The sequence below is a fragment of the Danio rerio genome, chromosome 25 (genome assembly GCF_052040795.2).
Source record: "Danio rerio strain M-AB ecotype USA chromosome 25, GRCz13ab, whole genome shotgun sequence".
Classification (NCBI taxonomy): domain Eukaryota; kingdom Metazoa; phylum Chordata; class Actinopteri; order Cypriniformes; family Danionidae; genus Danio; species Danio rerio.
The window spans coordinates 16,246,518-16,273,563 of NC_141045.1; the positions used below are offsets into that span (position 1 = coordinate 16,246,518).

At 32.4% G+C, this 27,046-nt stretch overlaps 2 protein-coding genes across 56 annotated transcripts in view; one reads left to right on the forward strand and one right to left on the reverse strand.

Moving 5' to 3' along the window:
- LOC147830837 (uncharacterized) overlaps nt 1–27,046 on the forward strand; it is a 217,932-nt gene that overhangs the window by 81,223 nt on the left and 109,663 nt on the right. For 2 of the 6 annotated variants that reach the window (XM_087312029.1, XM_087312028.1), the window contains exon 7: nt 16,868–16,997. The gene's annotated coding sequence lies outside the window, so the exon portion shown is untranslated. Of the gene's footprint in view, nt 1–1,423; nt 1,514–5,865; nt 6,138–6,572; nt 6,684–7,247; nt 7,291–12,687; nt 12,794–16,867; nt 17,479–27,046 lie in introns of those variants that run through there. The other 4 variants (XM_087312026.1, XM_087312027.1, XM_087312025.1 and 1 more) reach the window with 4 other exon arrangements.
- Nucleotides 19,791–27,046, reverse strand: part of pax6a (paired box 6a) — an 82,236-nt gene continuing 74,980 nt past the window's right edge. For 49 of the 50 annotated variants that reach the window (XM_087310341.1, XM_087310332.1, XM_087310320.1 and 46 more), the window contains 6 exons: nt 25,221–25,379; nt 24,689–24,771; nt 22,799–22,949; nt 22,492–22,604; nt 22,203–22,344; nt 19,791–20,827 (listed from right to left, as the gene is read on the reverse strand). In XM_087310341.1, the coding sequence (XP_087166467.1) occupies nt 20,742–20,827; nt 22,203–22,344; nt 22,492–22,604; nt 22,799–22,949; nt 24,689–24,771; nt 25,221–25,379 (734 nt within the window). In that variant the 3' untranslated portion in view covers nt 19,791–20,741. 50 annotated transcript variants of the gene reach the window in all.

A 27,046-nucleotide genomic window follows, 5' to 3' on the forward strand; every position in this document is an offset into this window, starting at 1 on the left:
AATGTCTTATTGCCCATCATCATAAGTTAAAATAAGGAAGCATGAATAAACCGTGAAACTCTGACCAATGTGAGGAAAGTTTACTTGTATGTGACTTGTTTTAGCTCTTTTGGTCCGTTTAGAAACTTTGCTGTGTGAAAGCGAATTGCACCAAGAGCAACACTGTAACAATTTGAATCCCTGTTTTGGAACAAGAGAATCAATCCACAGGTGTGAAAGCACCCTTGGATATTCATAATTTCGGGAATTCAGCGCATTGCTGGCCAGCCTGCCATACTGAGCAGAGCAAAGACGATTGACGTTCTGCCACAAGATGGCGACAGAGTCGGCATAATAAGTCCTAAGAGGAGAAAAACAGCATTTTCTTAGCGTAAGTTTCAAACTACAGCTGAACAAATCATTACAGAACAGGTGTCATTCTAAGTCGATCTCTCTCAATTATATTTTGTAGTGCTGAATTAATACCATAGTAAATTGATAGTGTTTGCTTTTTTGGGGTTAATTGCTGTGATCTCCTGATTGCAACAGAGAAATCTGTAGACTTATGGCATTTCAAGTTGTTCAGCTTTATAATCTTAAAATGTGAGCAAAATTACCCGTTTTGTCATCATTTTAGACATTATGCTAGAGAATCTTTCAAATACTAAAGTGACGTTTGTTAAGTAGAAACGGTTTCTGCTGTTCAGACTGTCAGCTGCAGATGTGAATGAATGGTGGAAGAAAGTAGATCCTCATACAAAAGGGTTTTTGAGACTCTCCGTGTTTCATTTTCTTTTTTATACACACAATTTTGTCATCAAACTGTTGTATAAACGCAACATCACACTCGTAGCAGTGCGAAATGGCTGTTTATCATCACTGGTGGACATGGGTGCCACTAGGGGGAAGTTATGACAATTTCAAGCACCCACACTGTTTAAGGGCCCCTAGAGTTACTATTAAGGGCCCCCAATCATCCCTCCTCCCACCGCTCTTTACTTTCCTTCCCGGCATATATATAATAATATTACAAAGATTTGTAAAAATACTATGTAATAATATTATATAGTATATATTATACTACTCTAATAATATAAATAAAATTATTTTGAAAAATAACATATTATGTTAACTTTTTTTACTGCTGTTTACTCAAACATATTCTCATCATCATCTCATCAGTACCACTTACAAATGCATTAAACCCATATATTTGAATATTTTACACAGCAATTTTCAAATGCTAATACACGGTACATTACACACACATAGATTAAGCAATTCTCAGCTTAAATAACCTGTCCCGACAGGCAATACTGTGTTCTTTTATCTAACTTCCTCTACATATGTGGCCATAACTGTGCTCCGTTCAGCATATTCCAAAGGTCCTTTTACTTCCAGGTGAATATGTTGCTGATATATTACAAATGACCTTTTCATGCAGGCAATCCGTAGAGAATCTGAAGGGAATCTGTTTTTCAAATGTGAGCAATAAGAAGACAGCGGTGTGCCCTTTACAAGGTCTGATTGGCAGGTAAATATTTATAGAGTTGTTTGTTCGGCTCCCTGATCCGTGTGGTTGTGTGTGTGTTTAATTTTTTTTTTTTTTTTTTTGCATATGAGAATGTCAGATTTGGACAATACCACATCAATTGCTTCTTTTATTATAGTATTATTTGATTTAATTATCCTGTCACCTTTAGCATCCATAGCACCCGAACACCTTAATTTACTAGTCAGGATATTTAATGTATACTTGAAGACTGTCCCACCCTACCAAAACATCTGCTCAGGTCTTGTTCCTGTGTCAGGAGTGCAGAGTCATTCAAAAGTCCAGGAAAACAATGCGCCGTAATTCTAGATGACTCAAGGCTTATGGGCAGGCTGAGAGATTTTTGTGCTTTTAACAGTAGGGTTGAATTTCGTTTCGCGATTACTGCCAGACTGAGGTTGGTGGGCCAGGCACAGAGCTTGGATTGCTGAAAAACAAGCTTAATCGTCCCCTTCAAAGGAAATCCAAGAGCGTGCGCAGATGCCTAGATGTGTCTTAGCAGTTTCCTATGTTTGGTTTAAATGGTGTGAGAAAGTAAATGTATTGAACAAATTTAAGTGTATAAATCAAGTTGTCACAGCACACGTACAGTTGAGGTGGCCAGCGTGCACAAAGATAAAGGTGAAAGGAGCATTTTAAACTCTAAAGTCTTTATTAAACCCAATTAAACACGCAAGAGAGTGTTCTGGAGTCAACAAGATGAACACAAACCACAAATAATGCAAAAGTAAAAGAAAACAAAAGTAACTAAATGAGAAACTGGTGAAAACAATCGACGAGGAAAATCAGTAACTATGACAACAAATGGGAAGCAGGACCATGAAAGCCAGAACAAAAACACTAGAAATTTAGAAACTACTGACTTGTTTCAAAGGCAAGTCATTTCACTTGGTGGCCATCTTTGAAACGCCTCTCAGGCAGTATGCTCTGTCTGAATGGGGAAACATGCAATGCTCCAAAACTTTTTGCCAAGCTTACGATTACATTACATATTTGAATCACCGATAAAATTAAGCAATAACCATCTCATAAGTTTAGTTTCTAAACATTTTTTTCAGGTTGCTCAGGCTAATGTGCATGCGCACTTAAAAGGAATGAGATCATGGCACCAACCTCATTTATGACCATGTTACACGTTATCATCCTCTGAATAATGCTTTGTCAGATCACGCTGGTCTTCAGGAGTAATTCACAACTTGGTCTTAATTGTGAATCTCTTCCAGGAACGACAGTGACTCTTTATATACTATTTTGTGGGGGTTTGAGTAATTGCTGTCAAGTGATGTGCGTTTAACAGGATAGGCTGTACTTAGCGTTTGTTTCATACAGATTACGTGTAAAGTTAGTTCATTTAAAAGTAGAGATTGCAAACTTAATTTAAATACATTTAGATCTAAATACAGATGTAAATGTGCAAGAATGAACGTATGATTATTGTTGCAGAAATACCAGAACTGACATTTTTAGGAGCTTAGGATGCTTATATGTTTTATGTTATATGCTTATATAAATTGTATATATATATATATATATATATATATATATATATATATATATATATATATATATATATATATATATAATTGTTTTTTTTTTACTATGGGAACCACAAATTAAGCATGGTTTTGCTACCCTTAGGGTTGATTTAAACTTCTGTGTCATGCGCACACGTATGCTCCGGCGCAGCCTTCGCGTGGTCGCATAGTCTTGATTGCCTTGATTAATGCCGACATTGACCGCACCTCTCAAAAAATCTAACTACATGCCGCAATGACGCATAGCGCAAGCTCTGTGCTTGGTCAGCTCGGTATTGCTGAGAAGCGTGGGTGGCGCAGAGCGCCGCGAGCATGATGGAGTGATTGTTTACAAGTGTTGAGTCCTATGAAGGAGCTCCAGATGGAAAATTTTGTTTTGTGTTTACCTTATGATCAAAGTTGTAGCACGTCAACCGATTCCTGCCTGTGAGTGAGCAAGTTTGAGCTAGTTGGTGCGTTCAGAAAAAACAAAACACCCGCGAAGAAACTTGACACTGAGGAGCATAAAAACTGCAAGCTAGCATTTTGGGAGTGTTATTGCAGAGCAACACAAACAGCATGCAGAAGTAAAAATGCACAACTATGCACAAGGCAGGCACAGAAGTTTATATGTCAGCCTTTACCATGGTTTAATCATGTTATTTGTTATTAAGTGTTAGTGTTATGCTTAAAATCTCTTTTACCACAATTTTACTACAAATAAACAATTGTTCAATTTCTAAAGGTACAACATGCTCTTTAAACTTAAATCTAGACTTTTCTTGGTTTTAAAGACACTGCACAATATTAAGTCAGCATGAAACAGAAGTCAAGATTGTCCTTTATATATATCTATATAGTGATGTACATCCAACGAAACAATCCTGAAACGAGAAAAAAAATGTAGAGCAGTGCAGGATTTAGTCCTTTGAGAACTGAATGGATCATTAGAAGATGGGCGTTGCTAACAAAATGGAGGAAGATTGACAAATGGACTAAAGCAAGACCTGCACTGATATCCCCGCCCTGAAGGCATTCCAGATGACCAGAAGTGAAGAAAAGTCATTTCGAGGGGGAGGGATGGTTATGGTATTAAATAAAAGATTATGGAGGCAAATGTATTAGAAATAGATTCAAATGCAGTGTTCAAATAAATAATGAAGAACACAGATACATTTAAAGCAACCACTACAACATATAATACCTATGTGGCTATGTTTTGTTACCTATCCAAGTTTTAGAAACAACAAATAATAACTTCACTTCTAGTTGATCATTTTGTATCAGAAATGGTTTATATGAAGAGCAAAGGCCTCTTGATTAAGCTTATTTTACCTAGATGAAATATGATCATGCCTTGATTTTTAATTAAGACAGCAAGGTCTGACTTTGCTTAGACAAAAGTCTTTTGTCACTCAACAGAAATAATGTACAGTATAGAATATAAAGTCATGGTGCAGTGGAAAAAGACTTAATATTGTATATGACTCCCATGAGCTTGGAGGACTGCATCCATACATCTCTGCAATGACTCAAATAACTTATTAATAAAGTCATCTGTAATGGCAAAGAAAGCATTCTTGCAGGACTCCCAGAGTTCATAAAGATACTTTGGATTCATCTTCAATGCCTCCTCCTTCATCTTACCCCAGACATGCTCAATGATGTTCATGTCTGGTGACTAGGTTGGCCAATCCTGGGGCACCTTGACTTTCTTTGCTTTCTGGAACTTTGATGTGGAGGCTGAAGTATGAGAAGGAGCGCTATCCTGCTGAAGAATTTGGTACAATGGGCAGCACAAATGTTTTGATACCTCAGGCTGTTGATGTTGCCATCCACTCTCATCGCAGATCTCTCACACGCCCCCATTCTGAATGTAACCCCAAACCATGATTTATCCTTCACCAAACTTGACTGATTTCCTGTAAGAATATTGGGTCCATGCAGGTGCCAATAGGCTTTCTGCAGTATTTGTGATGATTGGGATGCAGTTCAACAGATGATTCATCGGAAAAATCTACCTTCTGCCACTTTTCAGTCAAGTTATTGTTTGTTGCTCTTACAACTGGAATCGACGACAAGACTCTTATCAGGTAGTGTAAAAATAAGAAGAGTACATTTTTATTTAATGCTGACTTTATAGGCAAATTTCAAGTCATGCAACTGTCAACTATTAAATTATGCTAAATGTTAAAACGGCTAGATGCTTATGTACTACTTACAAATAAGTCAAAAATTCTTAATTTCTGATCATTTTCCTTATTTTTATTCTAAGATAATTAGTCATATATTTCTTTTCTTAATCATCCTTTCTTGCTTCATTTGTTGTGTGGAAAATATCCTAGGAAAGAGTGACAAGAATTAGCACCTAATACTTCTGTCATTAGCGACTCTGGCCAGAGCTTTGGAATTCCTTTGATGCCATTCTTTTGGTAAGGGCCGTTTTGCTAATCTCTGTTTGAGGAAATTGTGGTATTTGGGTCACAAATTATTCCCTCACAACAGTGATATAAACACTAAACTGCTAAACTGCGTAAAATTGCTAACATGGAACTCCCTAGCTCTGGATCTCCCGCTAACACGCAATCCTCACACTGTTTTTGTTTGAGGGATATGTTTATTTCACAACCAAAGTTACATTTGGGGATATATTCGCTGCTGAGGAACCAATAATGAAGTAGAATTACATTCTAGTGAGATTTAGGCCTGAATTTTTGTAGCATCACAGGTCATTCATTGTTGTTATTAGCATAGTCGTTTGTTGTTGTCATTATATGCTTTTTTTTTCTCTTTTTGTTTTGACTGTGTGTGTGTGTTTAGGGTGACAAGGTTTATTTGAGAGGAGTGTTGGGTTGTTGCCCCGTCCCGCAATGGCAGGTGGGGGGTTTGGTTACAATAGAAAAACAGTGCCATGCTGCCATCTTCATGACAGGCTCTGGCTCAGAGTTACAGTGTCCTGGTCCAGAAAGACGCCGCTCTCTGTCTGTCTCACTGACCAGGGTGTCCTGAGACGCTCCAAAAAGAGGAGTCAAGGGTGAGGTGTGTAAACCAGGCCGCCTTTCCATCTGCCGAGTGCATGTATTTGTGTTTGAGTTGATATGTTGAGCAAATGTTTTCATGTGTTAGCAGTAGTGGACATAAGACACATATATTATATTATATTATATTATATTATATTATATTATATTATATTATATTATATTATATTATATTATATTATATTTATTCTGGACTTTTTTTTACAAATCAAATACTCTGAGCTTTAATTTGTATTAATATTATTTACATTTTTATTAAAAGTTTTGCAGTTATTTAAAAGCCCCCAACCCACCAACCACCACCCCACCCCCAACCCCCACCCCTCTTCGACCTTCCTATTTTATTTATTTATTTATTTGCTACAGTCCACACTACCAAAATGAAACTATATATGTGCTCCTTCATTCTTGAAAAGAAGTTTGTGCATATGCGCGTCACTCATGCTGAATGTGTGTCTGGGCTGTTGTTTCCTCCGCTCTTTTTGCCAGCTGCTGTCACTCATCTGTCTGCCTGTTACAGCATTGACACTCTTCCCACTATCTGTTAAAACCATCCAGCTTTCACTACTGTAATCAACTGGAGGATTTGTGAATGGAGAGGTAATATGATTAAACACATTGATGGGTACAAAATATTAAAATCCTTTCACTGAAAATTCCTCCTCTCTTCAACATAATAAAATCAGCACTGAGGGATTGTCAATGCTCAAGGTCAATAGCTTTCCCATGCATTCGGAACACAGTGTATTTACAGTAGATAGAAGATTAAATATTAAAGCATTAAGTATTTCATATTGAATATTTAATAGCTGATATTTACCATTTGTAGCATTTTGGAAATAAATTTAATTAGACTTGCATATAGACTAAATATAGTTTTTACATTTTTTTCGATATTTTCTTTAACAATTGCTAATATAATTATAAAATGCTAGCAACACAAAATGCTAGCAATGTGTTAAAACCTGTTGATAGCTACAGTTTCACTTTTTGTAGCAATGAACTGGTTTCACATGGCCACTATTTAAAAAGTGAAAGGGAGGCTGTGTTTGGAGGAAACCCAGAAGTATCACCTGGAGTCATACAGGAACGTTGCATACTCGGCTGTTTATATTTATCAGCGAAGAGACAATGACCCAGATTTTTCATTTGATCTCTTTTCAGGTGACTCGAAGGACTGTTTTGAATGGATAATGAAAATAAAAAGGTATATCAGACCTCATTTTCAGCTAGTTTGGAAATGGTACTAGTTAGCTAACGTTTTCTTTCCCAAACACGTTTTAGATGCCATTTATCAAACTCAAGTTAATGAATTGATTCTTTCACTATATTAGACTTGTCACGATGACTTGTAATTCCTGTTAACATTTCAGCACTGTTGAGTGCGTCCTTAAACACCGCTGATTTGTATGTGCTAAAACAAGTCGAAAGTACCGTGGAGGTTTCTTGAGACCGCGAAATACGTCCCGGGAGGTACATATTTTGCAGTTTTTGTTTTCGCGAATCCACTAGCGGCTGCTGTGTACGCTTTTTCGCATCTTAAATGTCTCTCAAGAGTGTCGTTCGCCCCCGCGCTGTTCTCGCATAAACCTACCAGAGGCCACTGTCAACCGATTAAATGATTGACTGGGCCACCGGCCAATCAACTGACCCACCAGTTAACTCCTCTCTGCGTCTCATGTCCGCCGATGTACACGACGAGCTAACTGGACAAACTGGTTGCGGCGGTAAAGCCCTTCACACGGAGGGAAGCAGTCAGCAGATAAGCACCAAAAGGAACGACATCATACTGCCCTGTAGCGTTAGCTTAAAAAACGAAATGCAGCCATACATACCTATGGCTACATAATTTGCGGTCTCCAGAAAAATCTGCGGGACTACTTTTTCAGAATGAGCCTGTGTTGGATAAAACATATTGACAGCTACAGTTCCAATTATGCAAAACAAGGTCAGAGCTGCAGTTCAAATTAACCTAGCAATTACCAAAACAAGAAAGAAATGTGAAGAATTTCCTAAACCTATTCAACAACTAAAAAACATATTTAAAATGCTACATAAAGGTATACTCTAGCGAAACATAAGATGCTAGCAATGTCTAAAAAACCTGTTGAAAGCTACAGTTATGCTAGCAATGTTGTAAACTATTATTACAGCTACAGTTCCAATTATCCAATAATGTTTTTTTTTCCAATAATGTTAACAACATGCTAAAACATATGCTATAAACACTAACAATGTTAGCAGATGTGTTAAAATGTGTTATTTTGCTGGATAAAACAAAGAACACTAACAATTTGCTGAAACATGTCAGCAACTAAAAAGTTTGAAAAATTGTTAGCAACACGTAGAATGCTAGCAGTGTGTTAAAACGTGTCGAGAACTGCAGTTCCAATTAAGCTAGCAATTACCAAATCAAGAAAGAAACAGTTTCCTAAATCAGGTCAAGAACTAAAAATATATAAAAAATTATAGCAACACGTAAGATGCTAGCAATGTCTTAAACATGTTGACATCTACAGTTGTAAATATGCAACTGTCAAAGCAAGGTAGAAATTTTAACAATATGCTAAATCATGTTAGCAACTAAAAATATGCATAAAAATGCTAACAACACTTAATGTTAGCAGTGTGATCAAATGTGACGACAGATACAGTTCCAATTATGCTAGCACTTGCTTAAAACAAGAGAGAAACACCAACAATTTACTGAAAAACACTCAACTAAAAAGTAAAATTGGTGGCAACACATAGAATGCTAGCAGTATGTTAAAACATGTTGAAAGCTGCCATTCCAATTAAGCTAGCAATTACCAAAACAAGAAAGAAACTTTAACAGTTTACTTAACCATGTCAGCAACAACAATAAATAAATAAATAAATAAATAAATAAATAAATAAATATGCTAGCAAATAAGATGCTAGCAATGTCTTAAACATGTTGACAGTGACAGTTATGCTAAAAATGTGTTGAAACATGTTGGCAGCTACAGTTCCAATTATGCTAGCAGTTGACTAAACAAGAAAGAAATCTTAACAATATGTTAAAACATCAAACATGTAAATAAATAAATAAATAAAAAGAAATCAAAAGAAATACTATTAAAACATAAAATGCTAACTATGTGTTAAGACATGTCGACAGCTCCAGTTATGCTAACAATGTTTTAAAATGCGGCAACAGTCCCAATTATGCAAGTACTGTAATTGCTAAAAAAGAATAAATGGTAACAATTGGCTATATCGTCAACAACTTAAAATATACAAAAGGTAATGCTAGCAACACATTAGATGATAATAATGTTTTAAAACATCTTGGTAGCTACATTTTTGCTTTTTATCTTGGTACAGCTACAGTTTCAATTATGCTAGCAGATGATTTAACAAGGAAGAAATGTTAACAATATGGTAAAACATCAACACTTTCAAAATATTATAAATAAAATGTTAGCAAAGTTTAAAACATGCTGACAGTTCCAATTATGCTAGCAATTGACTAAACAAGGAAGAAATGGTAATAATATGTTAGAATGCAACAATTTATAAATATATTTAAAAAATATTATCAACACAAAATGCTAACTATGAGTTAAGACATGTTCACAGCTCCATTTATGCTAACAATGCTTTAAAACATGCCGCTAGTTCCAAGTATGCTAGCAACAGCCAAAAAAAGAAGAAATTTTAACGATTGGCCATATTGTCAACATCTAAAATATATTGAAAATACTAGCAACACATAAGATGCTAACAATGTCTTATAACATGTTGACAGCAATGCTACAGTTCCAATTATGCTAGCAGTTGACTAGACAAGGAAGAAATGTTAACAATATGTTAAAACATCAAAAATGTTTAAAAATATATCAAAAGCCATTGACTAAATCTACAATTAGCTAAATTGTCAACTACTTAAAATATATATATAAAAAAAATGCTAGCAACACTTAAGGTGCTAGTAATGTTTTAAAACATTTTGGTAGCTACAGTTTTGCTATTTATGTTGGTACAGCTACAGTTCCAATTACACTAGCAGTTGATTTAACAAGGAAGAAATGTTAAGAATATGTTTAAACATCAACAATTTAAAAATATATAAAAAATATTATAAACATAAAATGCTAACAATGTTTTAAAACATGCCGACAGTTCCAATTATGCTAGCAATTGACTAAAAAAGAAAAATGTTAACAGTTGGCTAAATTATCAGCAATTATTTAAAATGCTAGCAACACAAAATGCTAGCAATGTGATAAAATGTGGCAAATGTGGTGTAAGACAACAGTTATGCTAACAATGTGCCACAAATACTAGATATGTGCTAGCTCGTCAGTCTTTCTCATGACAAACTCTACGTTTTATTTTAGCAAACATTTTAATATTATTGCTTCAACCAGGATTGTATAAATATAACCCAAACTCTGTATTCTCAGTAGATGTAGAGAGACATGGACTGAACTAAAATCTGGATTCTCTTGCTTTAGGTGAGCTGAAGTGTCTCTTCAGAGCCTCTCAATAAAGCTGATCTGCACTCGTTCATTAAAGAGCGATAAGTGGCAGTGTTTGGTCAGCACTGAGAGAAGGGTTTGGGGTTTTTGAAGACGTGTGAAGTGGCTATTACTCTAAATTACAAGCTTCAGTATAAAGCACTGGCAGGCAAAGGATACACACACTCATACAAGGCGATGCTGAAGTGTTATTGCAGCCTCTTGTCTTTTCCCCCCTCTCAGACAGACTGATAACCCTTCTTTACACTTTCTGGGTTTACGCACAGGGCGTTCTTTGGAAAGACTCCCACCAGACTAATAGCATTTTGATGGAACAAACTGTCATTACAAAAGCTCATTTGGTCTAATGAGTCGCTGTTTCTGTCTTTTCTTCTTTTTCTCTTTTATTAAATCATATACAAAGGATTATTCGCTGATGGGCCTAATTCAGATGTTATATATGAGGTGGGGTACTACACTGGGAATCTTTCATTTTATTTATTCATTTATTTTATATTTTAATATTATGAAAACTGCAATATGAACTTTCACATTTTCGACATTTTCATTTTATTAAAATAATTTATAAAAATTTTAAAAATCTGAAATTAAAGTTTTTATTATTTTAAATTCTAAATTAAAATATTACAATGTATATATATACATATTTAATATGTGCATGTGCAAATATGTGGGTCTGTATATATATCAGAGTTTTTTTCAGTTTTTTACTATTATTTTTGCTATACTATATTAGACTATAGGGTGATGCGGTGGCGCAGTGGGTAGCACGATCGCTTCACAGCAAGAAGGTCACTGGTTCGAGCCTCGGCTGGGTCAGTTAGCATTTCTCTATGGGGAGTTTGCATGTTGTCCCCTTGTTGGTGTGGGTTTCCTCCGGGTGCTCTGGTTTCCCCCACAAGTCCAAAGACATGTGTTACAGGTGAATTGAATAGTGAATTGTCCGTAGTGTGTTTGTGAATGAGTGTATGTGGATGTTTCCCAGTGATGGGTTGCAGCTTGAAGGGCATCCACTTGCTAAAACATGATGGATAAGTTGGGGGTTCATTGCGCTGTGGCAACCTTGGATTAATAAAGAAACTAATTATTTTACTAATTATTAATTATTTACTATTATTATAATTGTTATTATTATTAATAATATTATTTTGTCACTATTAATATTATTATTATTATCAATATTATTAATATTATTATTATTATTATTATTATTAACATTATTCATATTATTTGTAATATTATTATAAATTTTATTATTAGTAGTAGTATTATTATCATTATCAATATTACTATTATTAATAATATTATTATTTTTATTCTTATTCTTATTATTATTACCGTTATTATTATTATTACTCTTATTAGTAGTAGTAGTGGTAGTAGTATTGTTATTATTATTATTATTATTACTATTATTATTATTATTATTATTATTACAATTAATAATATTACTATTATTAGTAGTAGTAGTGTTAATTTTACTATTATTATTATTACTATTATTAATATTATTGTTGTTGTTTTCATTATTACTATTATCGTTCTTATTATTGTAAAAGCTGCAAAACATGAAAATAAATATTTAAAATAATAACAGAAATAATATTTTATATTTTTATTTTATATGTGAGTTACACATTCATAATTTTAATTAACATATTGTATAAACATAAATAACATCTACATTTTGTATACTCATGCTTGTTTTTAAAAATAATTTTAATCATTTTTTTTTTTTTTTGATAATGCACATTAGGAGCATTCTCTTACAGTCTACACTACAGACTTTTAAATGCCAGCAACAGAATTTGTTCACTGGTTGGTTCTGCTGGATTCTGGTTGTGTTTTTTTTTTTATCATCTTTGTCTTCTCGCCTCGTTTCCTTTGTGTTCATCATTTCAAACACAGCTGCATTAACTCTATTGTCGGGGTCTGCGGCGCAAAGACCCTTCAGAAAGTCGAATCACAACAGAGTGAACGCATCTGCAGCCAAGCATAATTGTGTCCTGTCATATTTAAATGCTCCTCGACTGCAGAACGGGGACACACATCTCCCTTTCATTGGTGTTTTTTTTTTTTTTTTTTTTGCCTCCTCTCAGCTTTATCCTGTGCTGCTGGTGTGAGAATCAGCCTGGCATTTGATTCAGTGCAGAAGCAGGAGCAGCAGCACCTGGATTTCCTCTGCAAGCACTTCACCAAAACAAGGTGTGAGCTTCTGATAAGTGCAGTTATTTTAAACTGATCATCCGAAAATACTCACTTTTGTCCCTATTCATGTGGAGACCATTGATATATTATATTATATTTTATTATATTATATTTTATTGCGTAAAAAACTTGCTGGATAAGTTGGCGGTTTATTCCGCTCTATAATATAATATAATATAATATATTATAATATAATATAATATAATATAATATAATATAATATAATATAATTAGTTTGCTAGTTGTTCTTCTTTATTAATGTTTATATATTAGTATATTATGATATATAACTATCTATTATATTAAATAACTAAACCTTATGTTGATTTATCATTATCATCGTTATTATTATTTTAATTGAATTAATATATAGTTTTTTATTTTTAATTATTTATTAATTACTTTTTATTTTAAGCTTAATATTATTAGCCACCTTAAGCATTTTTTGTTTTATTTTCCACAGAACAAATCACTGTTATACAAGACTTGCCAAATTACCCCTTGCATAACTAACTTAATTAACTTAGTTAAGCCTTTAAATTGCACTTTAAGCTGAATACTAGTATCAGAAATGAGTATAAGAAATGATAAGCAGAGGAAGAGAGACTGAATACATGAAATGTCACCAGCTGAACTTGACCTTTTGTCACCCGGGTGAGCATCACAGCTCATGTGTGCAAAAAAAAAAAAAAAAAAAAAACACACACGGCCAGAACTGTGCCTCTTCACGGCCTTTTGTTCTTATTCTACTCTGAAATCCTTCACAAATGAACCTCAAGAAAAGGTCTGTTGTTGTTTGTTTCTCAGTCTGGTTCAGAGGAGTCTTTTACCTCTCAGCTTCTCCTGTGACTAAAAACATATAAGCAGATCAGCTCAAACTCTCAGAGCCATGAACACAGAGCAGACATTTCTGGGGTTTCCATTTCCAAGCGGGTTAAAAGTGATCGCTGGAGGCGGAACACACAAGTTCACTGAGGAGAAAAAAAACACCACACGCTGATTCTGACCAGCGTTCATACGTCAATGACTCAAACTTGAGCTAACTTTAAAAGCTAGCTGCTATGTGTGTGTTTTTTCATGTATCTCTTTATTGGTTGTGTAATAATTTGTCTGCTTGTTTTGTCATTCATTTTATTATCTGATCTATGCATTTATTGATCTGTTTTTGTTGTTGTTGAATTGTTTGTTCAAATGTTTGTTTGTTCTATTTTTCATTCTATTTTTCTGTCCGTCAGTCTGTCAGTTGTTTGTTCACATGTTTGTTTGTTCATCTGTTCATTCCTTCACGTTTGTTTGTTCATTCCTTCACACATTTGCTTGTTCATTTTGTTCTCACGTTTTTTCATTTGTCAAATCGTTTTCATGTTTGTTTGTTCATTTGTTCATTCATTCTCATGTATGTTTGTTCATTTGTTTATTTATTTTCACATTTGTTTGTTCATTTGTTCATTCCATCACACATTTGTTTGTTCATTTGTTCATTTATTAACATGTTTGTTCATTTGGTCACACGTTTGTTTGTTTATGTGTTCATTCATTTACACGTTTGTTTGTTCATTTTTTTATTCATTCACATGTTTGTTTGTTCATTTGTTCATTAATTTACACATTTGTTCATGTGTACATTCATTCACACGTTTGTTTGTTCAGTTGTTTGTTCATTCATTCACACGTTTGTTTGTTCATTTGTTTGTTCATTTGTTCATGCCTTCACATGCTTGTTAGTTCATTTGTTTATTCCTTCACACATTTGTTTGTGCGTTTGTTCTCACGTTTGTTTGTTTGTTTGTTCATTCGTTTTCACATTTGTTTGTTCATTTAGTCATTCGTTCTCACCTTTGTTTATTTGATTATTCAGTCACATGTTTTATTTGTTTGTTCATGTGTTCATTTGTTCTCACGTTTGTTTGTTCATTTGTTTTCATGTTTGTTCAGTTTTTCATTAATTCTCATGTTTGTTGATTTGTTCATTCATTCACACGTTTGTTTGTTGATTTGTTCATTCATTCACACGTTTGTTTGTTGATTTGTTCATTCATTCACACGTTTGTTTGTTGATTTGTTCATTCATTAACACGTTTGTTTGTTGATTTGTTCATTCATTCACACGTTTGTTTGTTGATTTGTTCATTCATTCACATGTTTGTTTGTTGATTTGTTCATTCATTCACACGTTTGTTTGTTGATTTGTTCATTCATTCTCATGTTTGTACATTTTTTCTCATGTTTGTTAATTTTTTCATTTATTCTCACATTTGTTTGTTCACTTGTTCATTCATTCACACATTTATTAAATTGACTATAGTTTTACACACTTTTATTCTTTTTATTTATTTCATTATTGTTTGCTTTTTATTGTTTTGTTCATCTATGTCTTTTGGTTGTGTGTTTGCTTATTCATTCAATTCCTCATTCATCTATAAAATCACTTGTTCACATATTTGTCAGTTTATTTACATATTTTATCAATTTAATTATTAATTTTTTTCTGCTATCTGTATTTTGGTCGTACAATCGTTAGTTCACTTTTTTGTTTGTTTATTGTTCATTCATTTGTTCATTGATTCACACATTTGCTTGTTCCTTTGTTCATTTATTTACATTTTTTATTTATTTGATTGCTCATTAACACTTTTATTCTAATGTCTGTTTTATTCTGCTGTCATACAGTTTGTCTGTCTGTCTGTCAGTCACTTGTTTGCTCATTCATTCATGTTTATAAATTAAATTGCTCATTTTATTGTCTTTTGGTTTTATAGTCGATTGTTTGTTTGTTCGTTCGTTCATTTGTTTGTTCTTTTGTTCATTCGTTTATTCATTCATTTATTCATTCATTTGTGATAACTTTTGTTGTATCTATCTGTCTCTGGTTGTATACGTTACATCTATACGTTGTATCTGTTTCATAATTTCAAAATGTCTTTACTTAAGATAGAATATCCAGCCATCCATCCATCAGTTTGTTTGATCTTTTATTATTCTGTCTGTCAGTCTGTCAGTCTATCTTATCTGTTAATTTGTTTCTTCATCTGCTCATTTGTTTGTTCATTCAATCCATTCATTTCATCATTCATGATAGCATTTATTATTATCTTGTCTACCTGTTGGTTGTATGTTAGTCATTTAAGTTTTGTCCTTTAAGATAAAATTCATTAATTAATTAATTCATTCATTCATCTGTTCGTTCATTCATTCATTAGTTCGTCCGTCCGTTCGTCTGTTCGTTCGTTCATTCGTTCGTTCGTTCGTTCATTCGTTTATTCATTCATTCATTCATTCATTCATTTATTTGATCTTTCATTGTTCTAATTTGTTCACTTTTGTTGATTAATTTGATCGTTTGTTTTTTCTGTTCATTAATTTGTTGTCTGTCTATCTCTACCTATCTTTTAATTCGAAATCTCTTTCTATCTATATGTTGTTTGTTCATTCATTGAGTCATTTCATCATTCATGATAACATTTGTTCTGTCTATCTATCTGCATGCCTGTCTGCCTGTCTGTCTGTCCCTGTCTGCCTGCCTGTCTGTCTGTGTTATTAACTTGAATGATATAACATGTTTGTATACTGTCCTGGTATACATACTGTAATAGCTGTCAAATCTGCTTGTCAAATTTACTGGATTGTATTTGATAAATCTGAATTTTACAAAGGCTCTACAATATGCATATTATCTGCACTGTCTAATTCCATTAATAATTCATTGAGTTAAATGATCTCCTGCTTCTTAAACTCCTATACCAAATTGATATTAACAGACTGCGGATTTACAGTTCAATTTAATCATGCATTTTATGTTTAGCAAAGTCGATTCATAAATATAACAGTCATTTAAAAACAACAACCTAAAGTTTAGTTCTCTATTTCTTTTTGCTGCCTTCGCCATCAGTTTAAATCTTACTAATTACACCCAAGAAAACTTAGATGATTTTCATTTCCATTAATTTACATTATAAAGGGCAGTCGAATGCAAATTACATACATTTTCCAGTATACTGTATCATTTAATCTTTTTATGTGTTGTTTGTGCTGTTTCTAATTTTTGTTGTATTTTCTGTACGTGATGAACAGGCCAATCCCAGTCTCTCGTACCTGACCGTTTTCTGCTGTAAGGATTCATCTCTATATTTCCCTCCCTGCTGGGTCTCCCGAGGGGGCAAAATAACAGACTTTACCCTGCAATCATTCCTTACACATACTGGTAAGATTAAATCTGTTGTTTTTATGCTTTTCTTTAAAGTAAACAATTACAGGAGTTTATTTTTGTTAGATACTTTGCTGTTTTCATATAGTTATTTTTTTGAATGTTTCTTTATCGAATGTCACACCTTTTTCCTTTTCTACATATGAATATACAATTGCAAACAGAATTATTAGCCCCTCTTAATTATTAGCCCCCTGTTTGTTTTTTTCTCCAATTTCTGTTTAATGGAGAGAAAAAAAATTCAACACATTCCTAAACATGATAGTTTTAATAACTCATCTCTAACAACTGATTTATTTTGTTTTTGCCATGATGACAGTAAATAATATTTGACTAGATATTTTCCAAGACACTTCTATACAGCTTAAAGTGACATTTAAAGGCTTAACTAGGTTAACTAGGCTAGTCATTGTATAACGATGGTTTGTTCTGTAGACTAAAAAAAAGACAGCTTAAAGAGGCTAATCACTTTGACCCTAAAATAAAAAAAATAAAATTATTAAAAAAAATAAAAACTGCTTTTATTCATGCTGAAATAAAACAAATGTTAAACATATTATCAGACATACTGTGAAAATTACCTTGCTTTGTTAAACATCATTTGGGAAATATTTTTTAAAAAGAAAAAGAAATTAAAAGGAGGTTTAATAGTTCTGATTGCAACTGTATGTTTGTGTGTATGTAATTAATTTGGATTACTATCATTACTATTACTCTTCATATTTAAAAGGTTTATATTGAACCCCAGAAAAATGCTGAAATATTTTGGATTGTTTGGATGAGGAGTTTCCACCAGTGGTGAAAAGAGTTCTGAAAAATCATGCATAAGTAAAAGTACCATTTGCCTAAAAATGTAGTGTGAGTAGCAAGTATCAGTATCTGAATATGATCAGTATCAGAATCTGAAAAGCATCAGTATCTGAATATTACTCAAAGTAAGAGTAAAAAGTTAACCTTTCAAAAGTATGCAACAGTAGTGAGTATTAGGCTGTAAAAAGCTGATGCATTTACATGAGTTTTGTGGATGTGTGTAAACGTTACAATCTGTAGTGCATTTAGTTATTGGCCATCAGGCACATGACATTATAAGATGTTAATATTAGCTTAGATTTAAGTTGTGATGTCAGGTGACCAAAATTTAATGTCTAGCCAGCGTCTAATGACATTGTTATTTTGATGTCCAATAACAACGTCAAATGACATTGATATTTGGTTAATTTTAGGTTGGGTTAAAAACTGACCCAAATCCAACGTCAAGTTAACATCTTAAACCAACCTCATATTAAAGTAAAATACTGACATTTATTTGTCAGGTGTAGTGACTGCAGGATGAAGGAAGGTAGTGGAGTAAAAGCACTAATACTGCACAAAAACTGTACTCAAGGGAAAGTAAAAGTACACATTTTTAAAACTACTTAGTAAATTACATTTTCTGAGAAAAACTACTTAATTACAGTCATTTGAGTATTTGTAATTTGTTACTTTACATCACTGGCTTCCACCCAGTGTGTAAAGTGCTTTGAGTGTCCAGAAACACACTATATAAATATAATTATTATTGTTTCATTTATGTAGCTTTCACATGTGTGTGCAATAAAATTAAAATGACATTTCACTCAAGCACATAACTATACATCAGATGTCCAGAGAAACTAACATTAATGACTGGTATAAACAGTTAATTTAAATGAAAAACAAAATGCTAAAGATTATGTGTTTTTAATTTCAATCATTTGAAAGATGGACAATTCACTAGTTTATTTGTATTTTTCCTATGAATTCAGGGTGTCTGCGGGGTCTTAAAAAGTATTAAAAGTTGATACATTAATTTTGAGAAATTTAAGGCCCTTAAAAAGTATTAAAAAGTCTTTTTACAAGGTATTTAATTTTGTATCATTTTTGATTCTACAATGTATAGTTGTATGCTAAAGTTTGCCTGAATTTTATCTGAATATTGGGCTGCTGTATCGTTTAAGGAGTTGATAAAATCCTGCAGTTCTATAGGCACCAATTATCATTTTTATTCGATATATGCATAATGTTTTAGTTTAGGATTAGTTTCTTACAATCAGTTATTATAACAGTTATATATTCAGTACATATACTGTACATTAAAACATTGCCAATGTTACTGGGTGAAACCTAAAGTGACAATGAGGTTTTAACATGTATGGAAAGAGTCTTAAAAAAGGTATTGAAAGTTTCTGAATTTCACTTTCTAATTGCTGTAAATACCCAGGAAAAATAGTTTTATTTTTCTATTTGAGAATGCTTTTAACTAAATTAATTGGGTAAAATTAAATAGGAGACTTATTGAAGGACAAACCTGGAGCATTAGAGAAACTGTTGAAATATAGGCGTCATATTATGTAACTTACAACTAATAATAAATAATAATTTACAACAATAAATCTATAAGATACATTGAAATATATATTTTCAATTATTTTTAGTTGGTTGAAATCAAGAGAAGCAAAAAATTTCAAAATTTTACTTGAAATTTTGTAGTTTGTAGTTTTTGTTTTTTTTTTGCATTATTTTGCTTGAACTTAATTGTATTATCTTTCAGTTTGGTGAGTAAAATATTATTTTAATAAATATATCTGTTTATTAAATCTGTTTTGTTTAAATTTACTAAAATACATTGCCTGTATTTACTGACAAATGTATAAAAATATTCATTTTTAAAATGGGGTGTACTCAATCATGCTGAGCACTGTGCATCATTGTTAATGACATTTAAAAAGTGTCCCTCTGTGAAAAGCATGCCTGCATTGAACATTCAGAGAATTATAAAATGGAATTAATTTTATTATAGAAATTGTTCTGCGAGACTTCTAGGGAAGACAAATACTTACATTTTGACATAAACAAAACTGAATTATATCGAAGACACAATCTACCGTTTTTAAGCTACCAAACATTTTCCTCCTCCGGTTCAGCAACAAAAACAGCTCACTTTCACCTGCAAGCTCTGAAAAAAAAATGCTAATTCTGGACTGGCTTCCTCTGAAACTCTGTTGCTGTGTTTGTTCATCTCGAAAAGATTACAGAGATCGTTTTGTTACTACAGGTCCACGCTTGAAACAGAAATGGGCAGAAGTTCTTGATATAAGCGGCAAATGAGAAAATGATGAGTAAAACCTGCACAAATGTTCCTCCGTTAACCGATTCAAGGCCAAATTACAATGTTGTTTCTTTTCCTTTTTTAGTTTGGTCTTATAAAAGCCAAATGTATTCAGCAATTTGATAGTCAGCTGCAGGTGTTTTCAGTGGCCAGGACATTCTCGTTCTAGAGAGCGTCTGATTGGATAAAAATCTTTGCAGTGCAGGATGAGTCATCAATATGGTCTACTGACAGTCCATCCACGGTTGTTCAAAAAAAAAAATTTTTTTTTCCTTTTTTTGTCATAACATACAATTGGCCATTACATGTACAAATACATCAAAATGACTTAGGTTGGAAACTGAAAAACAGATTTTTTTACGATATAATACCGGGCACTTTACAGAAGTCTGTTCTCTTTTATTCTTCAAGTCTTTGTGTCCAAAGAATGATAGAGAAGTGGCACTATCCCCGTACAAAAAAAGAGGTCCTTTAGAGTCTCCTCCTTTCCTTCTGTGGTGAAATACTGCTGAACACCCCTGTCTTGTAGCCGAGAGACATCAGGAGGTGAAGGAGCTTCTCTTTTTTTTTTTTCTCTCCTCTGATTTCCTTTTTTGTTCTTGTGCGTCGCGTTCTCACTGTAGTCTGGGCCAGTATTGGGACATGTCTGGTTCACTGCCTGGCACTTGAACGGGTACAGACACTCCAGGTGAGATTAAACCTGTGGCATAAGGAAAGATTGTAGAAATAATTAGACTCCTCATTTTGTGTTGATTAGCACATACACTCATACATACGTTGCATAGTAAATGTTTTTTTTTAACTAAATATAATGAAGGTTTTTACAAATATTTATTTATTTATTTCACTTTTTTATCTAAATGTAATGAAGCCTTTTACAAATATTTATTTATTTATTTATTTATTTTTTTTTTTTTTTATCTAAATGTAATTAAGGCTTCTAAAAATATTTATTGATTTGTTTATTTTTATTATTTATCTAAATGTAATGAAGGGTTTTACAAATATGTATGTATTTATTTATTTATTAACATTTTTTGTTTTTTTAAAACAAAATGTATTGAAGGCTTTTACATATTTATAATTATTAAATATTATTTATCTGAATGTAATTACGGCTTTTAAAAATATTTATTCATTTGTTTTCTCTTCGGCTTAGTCCCTTCATTAATCTGGGGTCGCCACAGCGGAATGAACCACCAAAATATTTCTTTATTTATTTATTTTTTTGTAAAAGCCTTCATTACATTTGAATTATTTTTATTATATTTAATTTTTTTTACAAATCTGTCAATATTTTAAAAAGTGCAAAAAGTTTTAAGATTCATAAATTATTATATACTCATATGTTTTCATGCTATAACAGCAATTGAATATATATGTATGTATTTTTTTTTTTACATATTGTTTACATATTTTTTAAAAGCAAAGAACTTATTACAATTACTACATTTTTCATTTTCAAATTTTTAATTAATAAGGATTTCCATATTATGAAGCATAAGATTATCACGCAATATATTTTACCAAAAATGAGGCATCATGAAATATAAAAAAACATTTTAAAATAACAAAAAATGAATAAATAGCTAAATGTAGAAAAGTTTACACGTATAGACCATTTTACTAAAAAAGTTACTGAATGGCACTTTTCTAGTTCATCATTTTCAAATTCAATTGTTTTGAAGCTTGTCTTTTTATGTAATTTGATTCTCAAAAAAATAAATATTATTTATATTACTAAATATAAATATTTTTAAACCACTTTAATATTAATAATTAAGCTTGTCATATTATGTAATTGTTAAAGAAAATGCATAAATATTTTAGGATTTTTTAAATTCAAAATTTAATAAATGTAAATGCAGAATGTTTAGGTTTTACATTTTACGTTTACATTTCTTAGAGCATGTTTCTTGATAGTGCACATTGTAGCAAAAAAAAATAATTATTATTTTGTAAATATATTATTAATTTAAATTTTAAAAAGTTCAATATTCAGATTTTAATTTTTTTTTATTATTTTTTTATTTTTTTATTTTATTTTATGCAAATTCAAATGCAAATTCTCTTACCCGTTGAGGTTGTGCCCGAGGCGGCCATTGATTGGCTGTTCATATGCGCCTGCATGTGCGGGGGTGTGTATGTGTCATAGCTCCGCCCGTTTACTGAAGGACTAGTGGGCAACATGCAGGAGTAGGATGAGGTCTGGCTGGGCTGTGAAGAGGGTAAGAAGGGCAAACCTGTCAACAACACTCATGTCTCGCATAAACAACCTTCTAGTCTTGTCTGTATGCTGCGCTTGCGTAAGACCTTACAGCGCTCAGCAATATCAAATTACTAATCCTCTCAAACTGGACGTACTTGCATAGGAAGGTTGTTGGCCATGGTGAAGCTTGGCATTGGTGGCAGGGCGCTGTATGTGTTCGTAAGAGCTGTGTCTGATCTGCCCAACATGGAGCCTGACGTAAAGGATACTGTTTAAAGGATAAAAATGCACACTTAGTATCTTGCTTATTAGAAGTAGTGGGTGCATTCGAGTAGATTGGGACACTTTTGCCATTGAGATGACTGGAAAACAATGTCCCAGTCAACCCAAATTTGCACTTGATTAAATAATGTTTGCTTTATTAAAATAGTATTTGCTTATCAATCATTTTCAAGCGTTTACCTGGCGTTGTGGGCTGAGGGATTGGTTGATAGACACTTGTGCTGAAGCTGCTGCTGATGGGTATGTGACTTGAGGAATTACTGGCTTGTCTTCTTTGATTTCTTAACTTTTCCTCCCTCCTCCATTTCGCTCTTCTGTTTGAGAACCAGACCTGGATGCACATATTTTTGTTTAGTTGGTGTGAATCTATATATATAGACAATTTTGCTGCAGATTTAATTTTCAAATACATATAGATTTCCATAAGGATTTCCATATTATGCAGAATAAGAGCACCTCTCTACATATTTTATACAAAAATATTGAATTTTGACAGATGAAATAACATTTTAAAATAACAAGAATAATTACTTAATTGTAGAAAGGTTTAGACTTATAAAATTATTTTTATTTTACTGAAAATATGGTACTTTTCTATATCATTATTTTCAATTTCAAATGTTTTATAGATTTTTTATGCAATTTAATTTCTCAAATGCATAAATGTGTTACAGAAACATGAAATATAACATATTTATATTATGAAATATGAACAATTAAATAAACATTCTTTAAACCATTTTAATGTACATATTTATGTTTAATTGGTTATCAATAATTAAATAGAGCAGGTAATAGAAATACAGACCCTGTAGAGTAGTATAGAGCTTAAAGGTCCCTAAAGCGCTTTGAAATGTGCAGTTTTATTCGATGTTTGACCTAATCTCAACTGAAACATGAAGACAGGGTGGAGCAAATAGTAACTCCTCCCCTTTTTGTAACAGCTCTGTCTGTGAGAGTGGTCAAGCTCAAGCACATATAGTAATAGCATCTTTAAGGGGGTGGGACATCTTAGATACTAGAGAGCATTTAATTGGTCAGAGGATTTGATGGTAAACTGATGTACATTTGACATCAGAATTATTAGCCCCACTTTGAATTTTTTTTCTTTTTTAAATATTTCTCAAATGATGTTTAACAGAGCAAGGAAATTTTCACAGTATGTCTGATATTTTTTTTTCTTCTGGAAAAAGTCTTATTTGTTTTATTTTGGCTAGAATAAAAGCAGTTTTACATTTTTAAAAAAACATTTTAAGGTCAAAATTATTAGCCCCTTTAAGCTAATTTTTTTTCGATAGTCTACAGAACAATCGTTATCCAATAACTTGCCTAATTACCCTAACCTGCCTAGTTAACCTAATTAACCTAGTTAAGCCTTTAAATGTCACTTTAAGCTGTATAGAAGTGTCTTAAAAATATCTAGTAAAATATTATTTACTGTCATCATGGCAAAGATAAAATAAGTCAGTTATTAGAGATGAGTTATTGAAACTATTATGTTTAGAAATGTGTTGAAAAAAATCTTCTCTCTGTTAAACAGGAATTGAGGAAAAATTAAATGGGTGTGGGAGGGGGGGTCTCTGCCAATTAAACTTTGGCTAATAATTCAGGGGGGCTAGTAATTCAAATCATAATTTGGCAAATATTTAAAAAAGAAAAAAATCAAAGGGGAGCTAATAATTCTTACTTCAACTGTACATGGGGGTTTATTTCCTGTTGAAACAGGAACTTTGAATGCTAATTTGTTTTTTTTTTTGGTTTTATTTTATAAAGTAAAATGTATTCATTTAGATCACAGATACTTGATAGTGATAGCGATACTAGACAGATACAAATCGATTTAGTGTGTGGGACATTCTCATTCTACAGAGCGTCTGACTGGATGGAAATGATGAGTCATCAGTATTTTTGTTGTTTCTTCTGAAGGAGAGATTTACTTGATTTATTAAAAACTAAAATGTTGTTTTCATAACAATAGTTTACATGCCAAAAATCTTGTAAAAACAAGCATTATTTGACGATGCCTATTCATCCTGTTTTTGTACATTAGTTTGTCCTGTTTTCACTCACCTGTATTCTTGCTTCTGGTAAATCTATTTTTGCAGCAAGTCTTTCTCGTGCAAAAACGTCAGGGTAGTGCGTTCTTTCAAACTCTGGTGGAAACAAACAAAAATAGGAAACATTTTGAAAATGCTACAATATTGGGCAAAAAAGTTAAATATTTGATATTTTTTAGGGCCGGGTAACTTAAATGTCCGCATTTGATTAGTTTATTACAAATAATTAATATGGCTTAAACACACTTGCTATTGATATTTTTTAAAAATGAACCATAAATATTTAGTATATTTTAGTTTAGTATAAATAGTTTATTATATTAAAATCTTTTATCTTAAGCACAAATAGTTACGTATAAACATAAATCATCACTTTATTGCAAATGCATACAAGTTTGAATCTGGAATACAGAACATAAGAATATTAATCAATTCTTTTAAGGACATATATTAAACTAGCCACATTTCAACAAGTTATATTGTTCCTAATTATTTTGTTAGTTTGTAACAGATGCTGTAATATTCGCTATAATCTCCATGTTTACCTTTTTCAAGTGCTTCTATTTGTTCTTGTGTGAAAGAAGTGCGATTCCTTTGCAGTTTTCGTTTAAGCTGAAGCCTCATTTGGGTCTCATCTGAGTCCTCGCCATTGGAGCTTATTGAGTTTGTGTTCTCACCGCCTCCGTCTGACTGTTGGCAACCATCTGAAAATCAAATTAAACATAACATGTAAGTTTATCCTATTTAGAAAATTATTACAGCACTTTTCAGGCCATAGCATGGCCCTCCGCAATATTGTTAGAAAACATTTAGCGCACAATCGCTTAGATCTTTCCTCCTTGTCTCACAAAGGCTCGAGGGCTTTACAGAAATGCGATAAAATGTCCCAGAAAGCTTTTAAAAAAGCAAACACCCTCTCTCCCCCCAACTTTTCATTCCAGGGTTCTTCAATTAGGCTACGGCCACCATATGGGCGTTTGCAGAGCTATTGAGGTGACCACCAATACTTGAATAGGAGAAGGATGCTTTCACAGCCACACAATGCACGAGAGTAAGGGTAACTCTTAAATGCTCGCTGCGAGGACGGATGGCAAACTTTTTCGTGGGTTGAATTTTGAGGACACAATTGGACGGGGCGACAAAAGGATTCTCTCGAGCAGTCATTGTAGCACGAGGATTCCAGTCAACAGACTTTTCAGCTCGCCGTGTTAACCTTTATGCTCTACTGTCATTAATCACTGTCCCTAGGGCCGGCCCCGTTCAACTGAGGTTGGATTTATACCTTCTTATAGGCACAGGGAGAAAAACAGCCAGGCCACCATGAATGAGATATCTAAACGCAGAGACTCTTGTTTGTCAGACAAGAGAGGATAGAAGTGGCAACTGTGAGTCGATAAGCTTTAACCTGCTGTGTTGTTAGACACCAGTGGCTAATTAACCCACTTAGTGGTAGCAAATATGTTTTGACAGTAAAAAAATGAGTGTGGAATTTGAAAAGTCTATTGAAAAAAACTTGTTGATATTTACTTGTCAACTAAGGAATGAATGAAGCTCTACAAATGATCAGTTGTCTAAATTAACATTTTTTTTGTCAAAGTTTTATTCAAGGAATACATGTTTTTAGCTCAAATGCATATATACATACATACATATATATATATATATATATATATATATATATATATATATATATATATATATATATATATATATATATATATATATATATATACGTTTTCTAATAAATTATTTATTTTATCTTTGCCATGATGACAGTAAATAATATTTGACTATATATATATATATATATATATATATATATATATATATATATATATATATATATATATATGTTTATGATACAGCTTTTATGCTTTTTAGTAGGTTATGATGCATCAAAATCAACTTTTTTCTCTGAGCAAAATTTATAATTATTTTTTCATTTTGCTATAATTTACAGAAGACACCTACTAATAAACATGAATCATTTGATGACATCTTAAAGCAAAGTTTTCATTTTAAATCTATATGATTTGCCACAATCCATTAAACCACTGGGTTTTACCCATTTGTAAGTAAAAATATAGTAATTTAAAATATTAAAAGTTTGTATAACTTGTGTTATATCTTAATATAAACATTAGTCAGAATACAGTTTACTGTTTCCTTATTAAATGATTTTATCTTTCAGTTTTGTCAATATTTAAACTTTGTTGTTCAAAATGCTGTTTGAAACAATAAAATAGACATTTCACTTGTGTTTAAAATTATTTACATATGTAAAATTACATTCATAAATTTAATTACATGCAAACACTAAAACAGAACTTGTCTTTGATCCATTTATAATGAGCACTTTTACTTCTTTGTT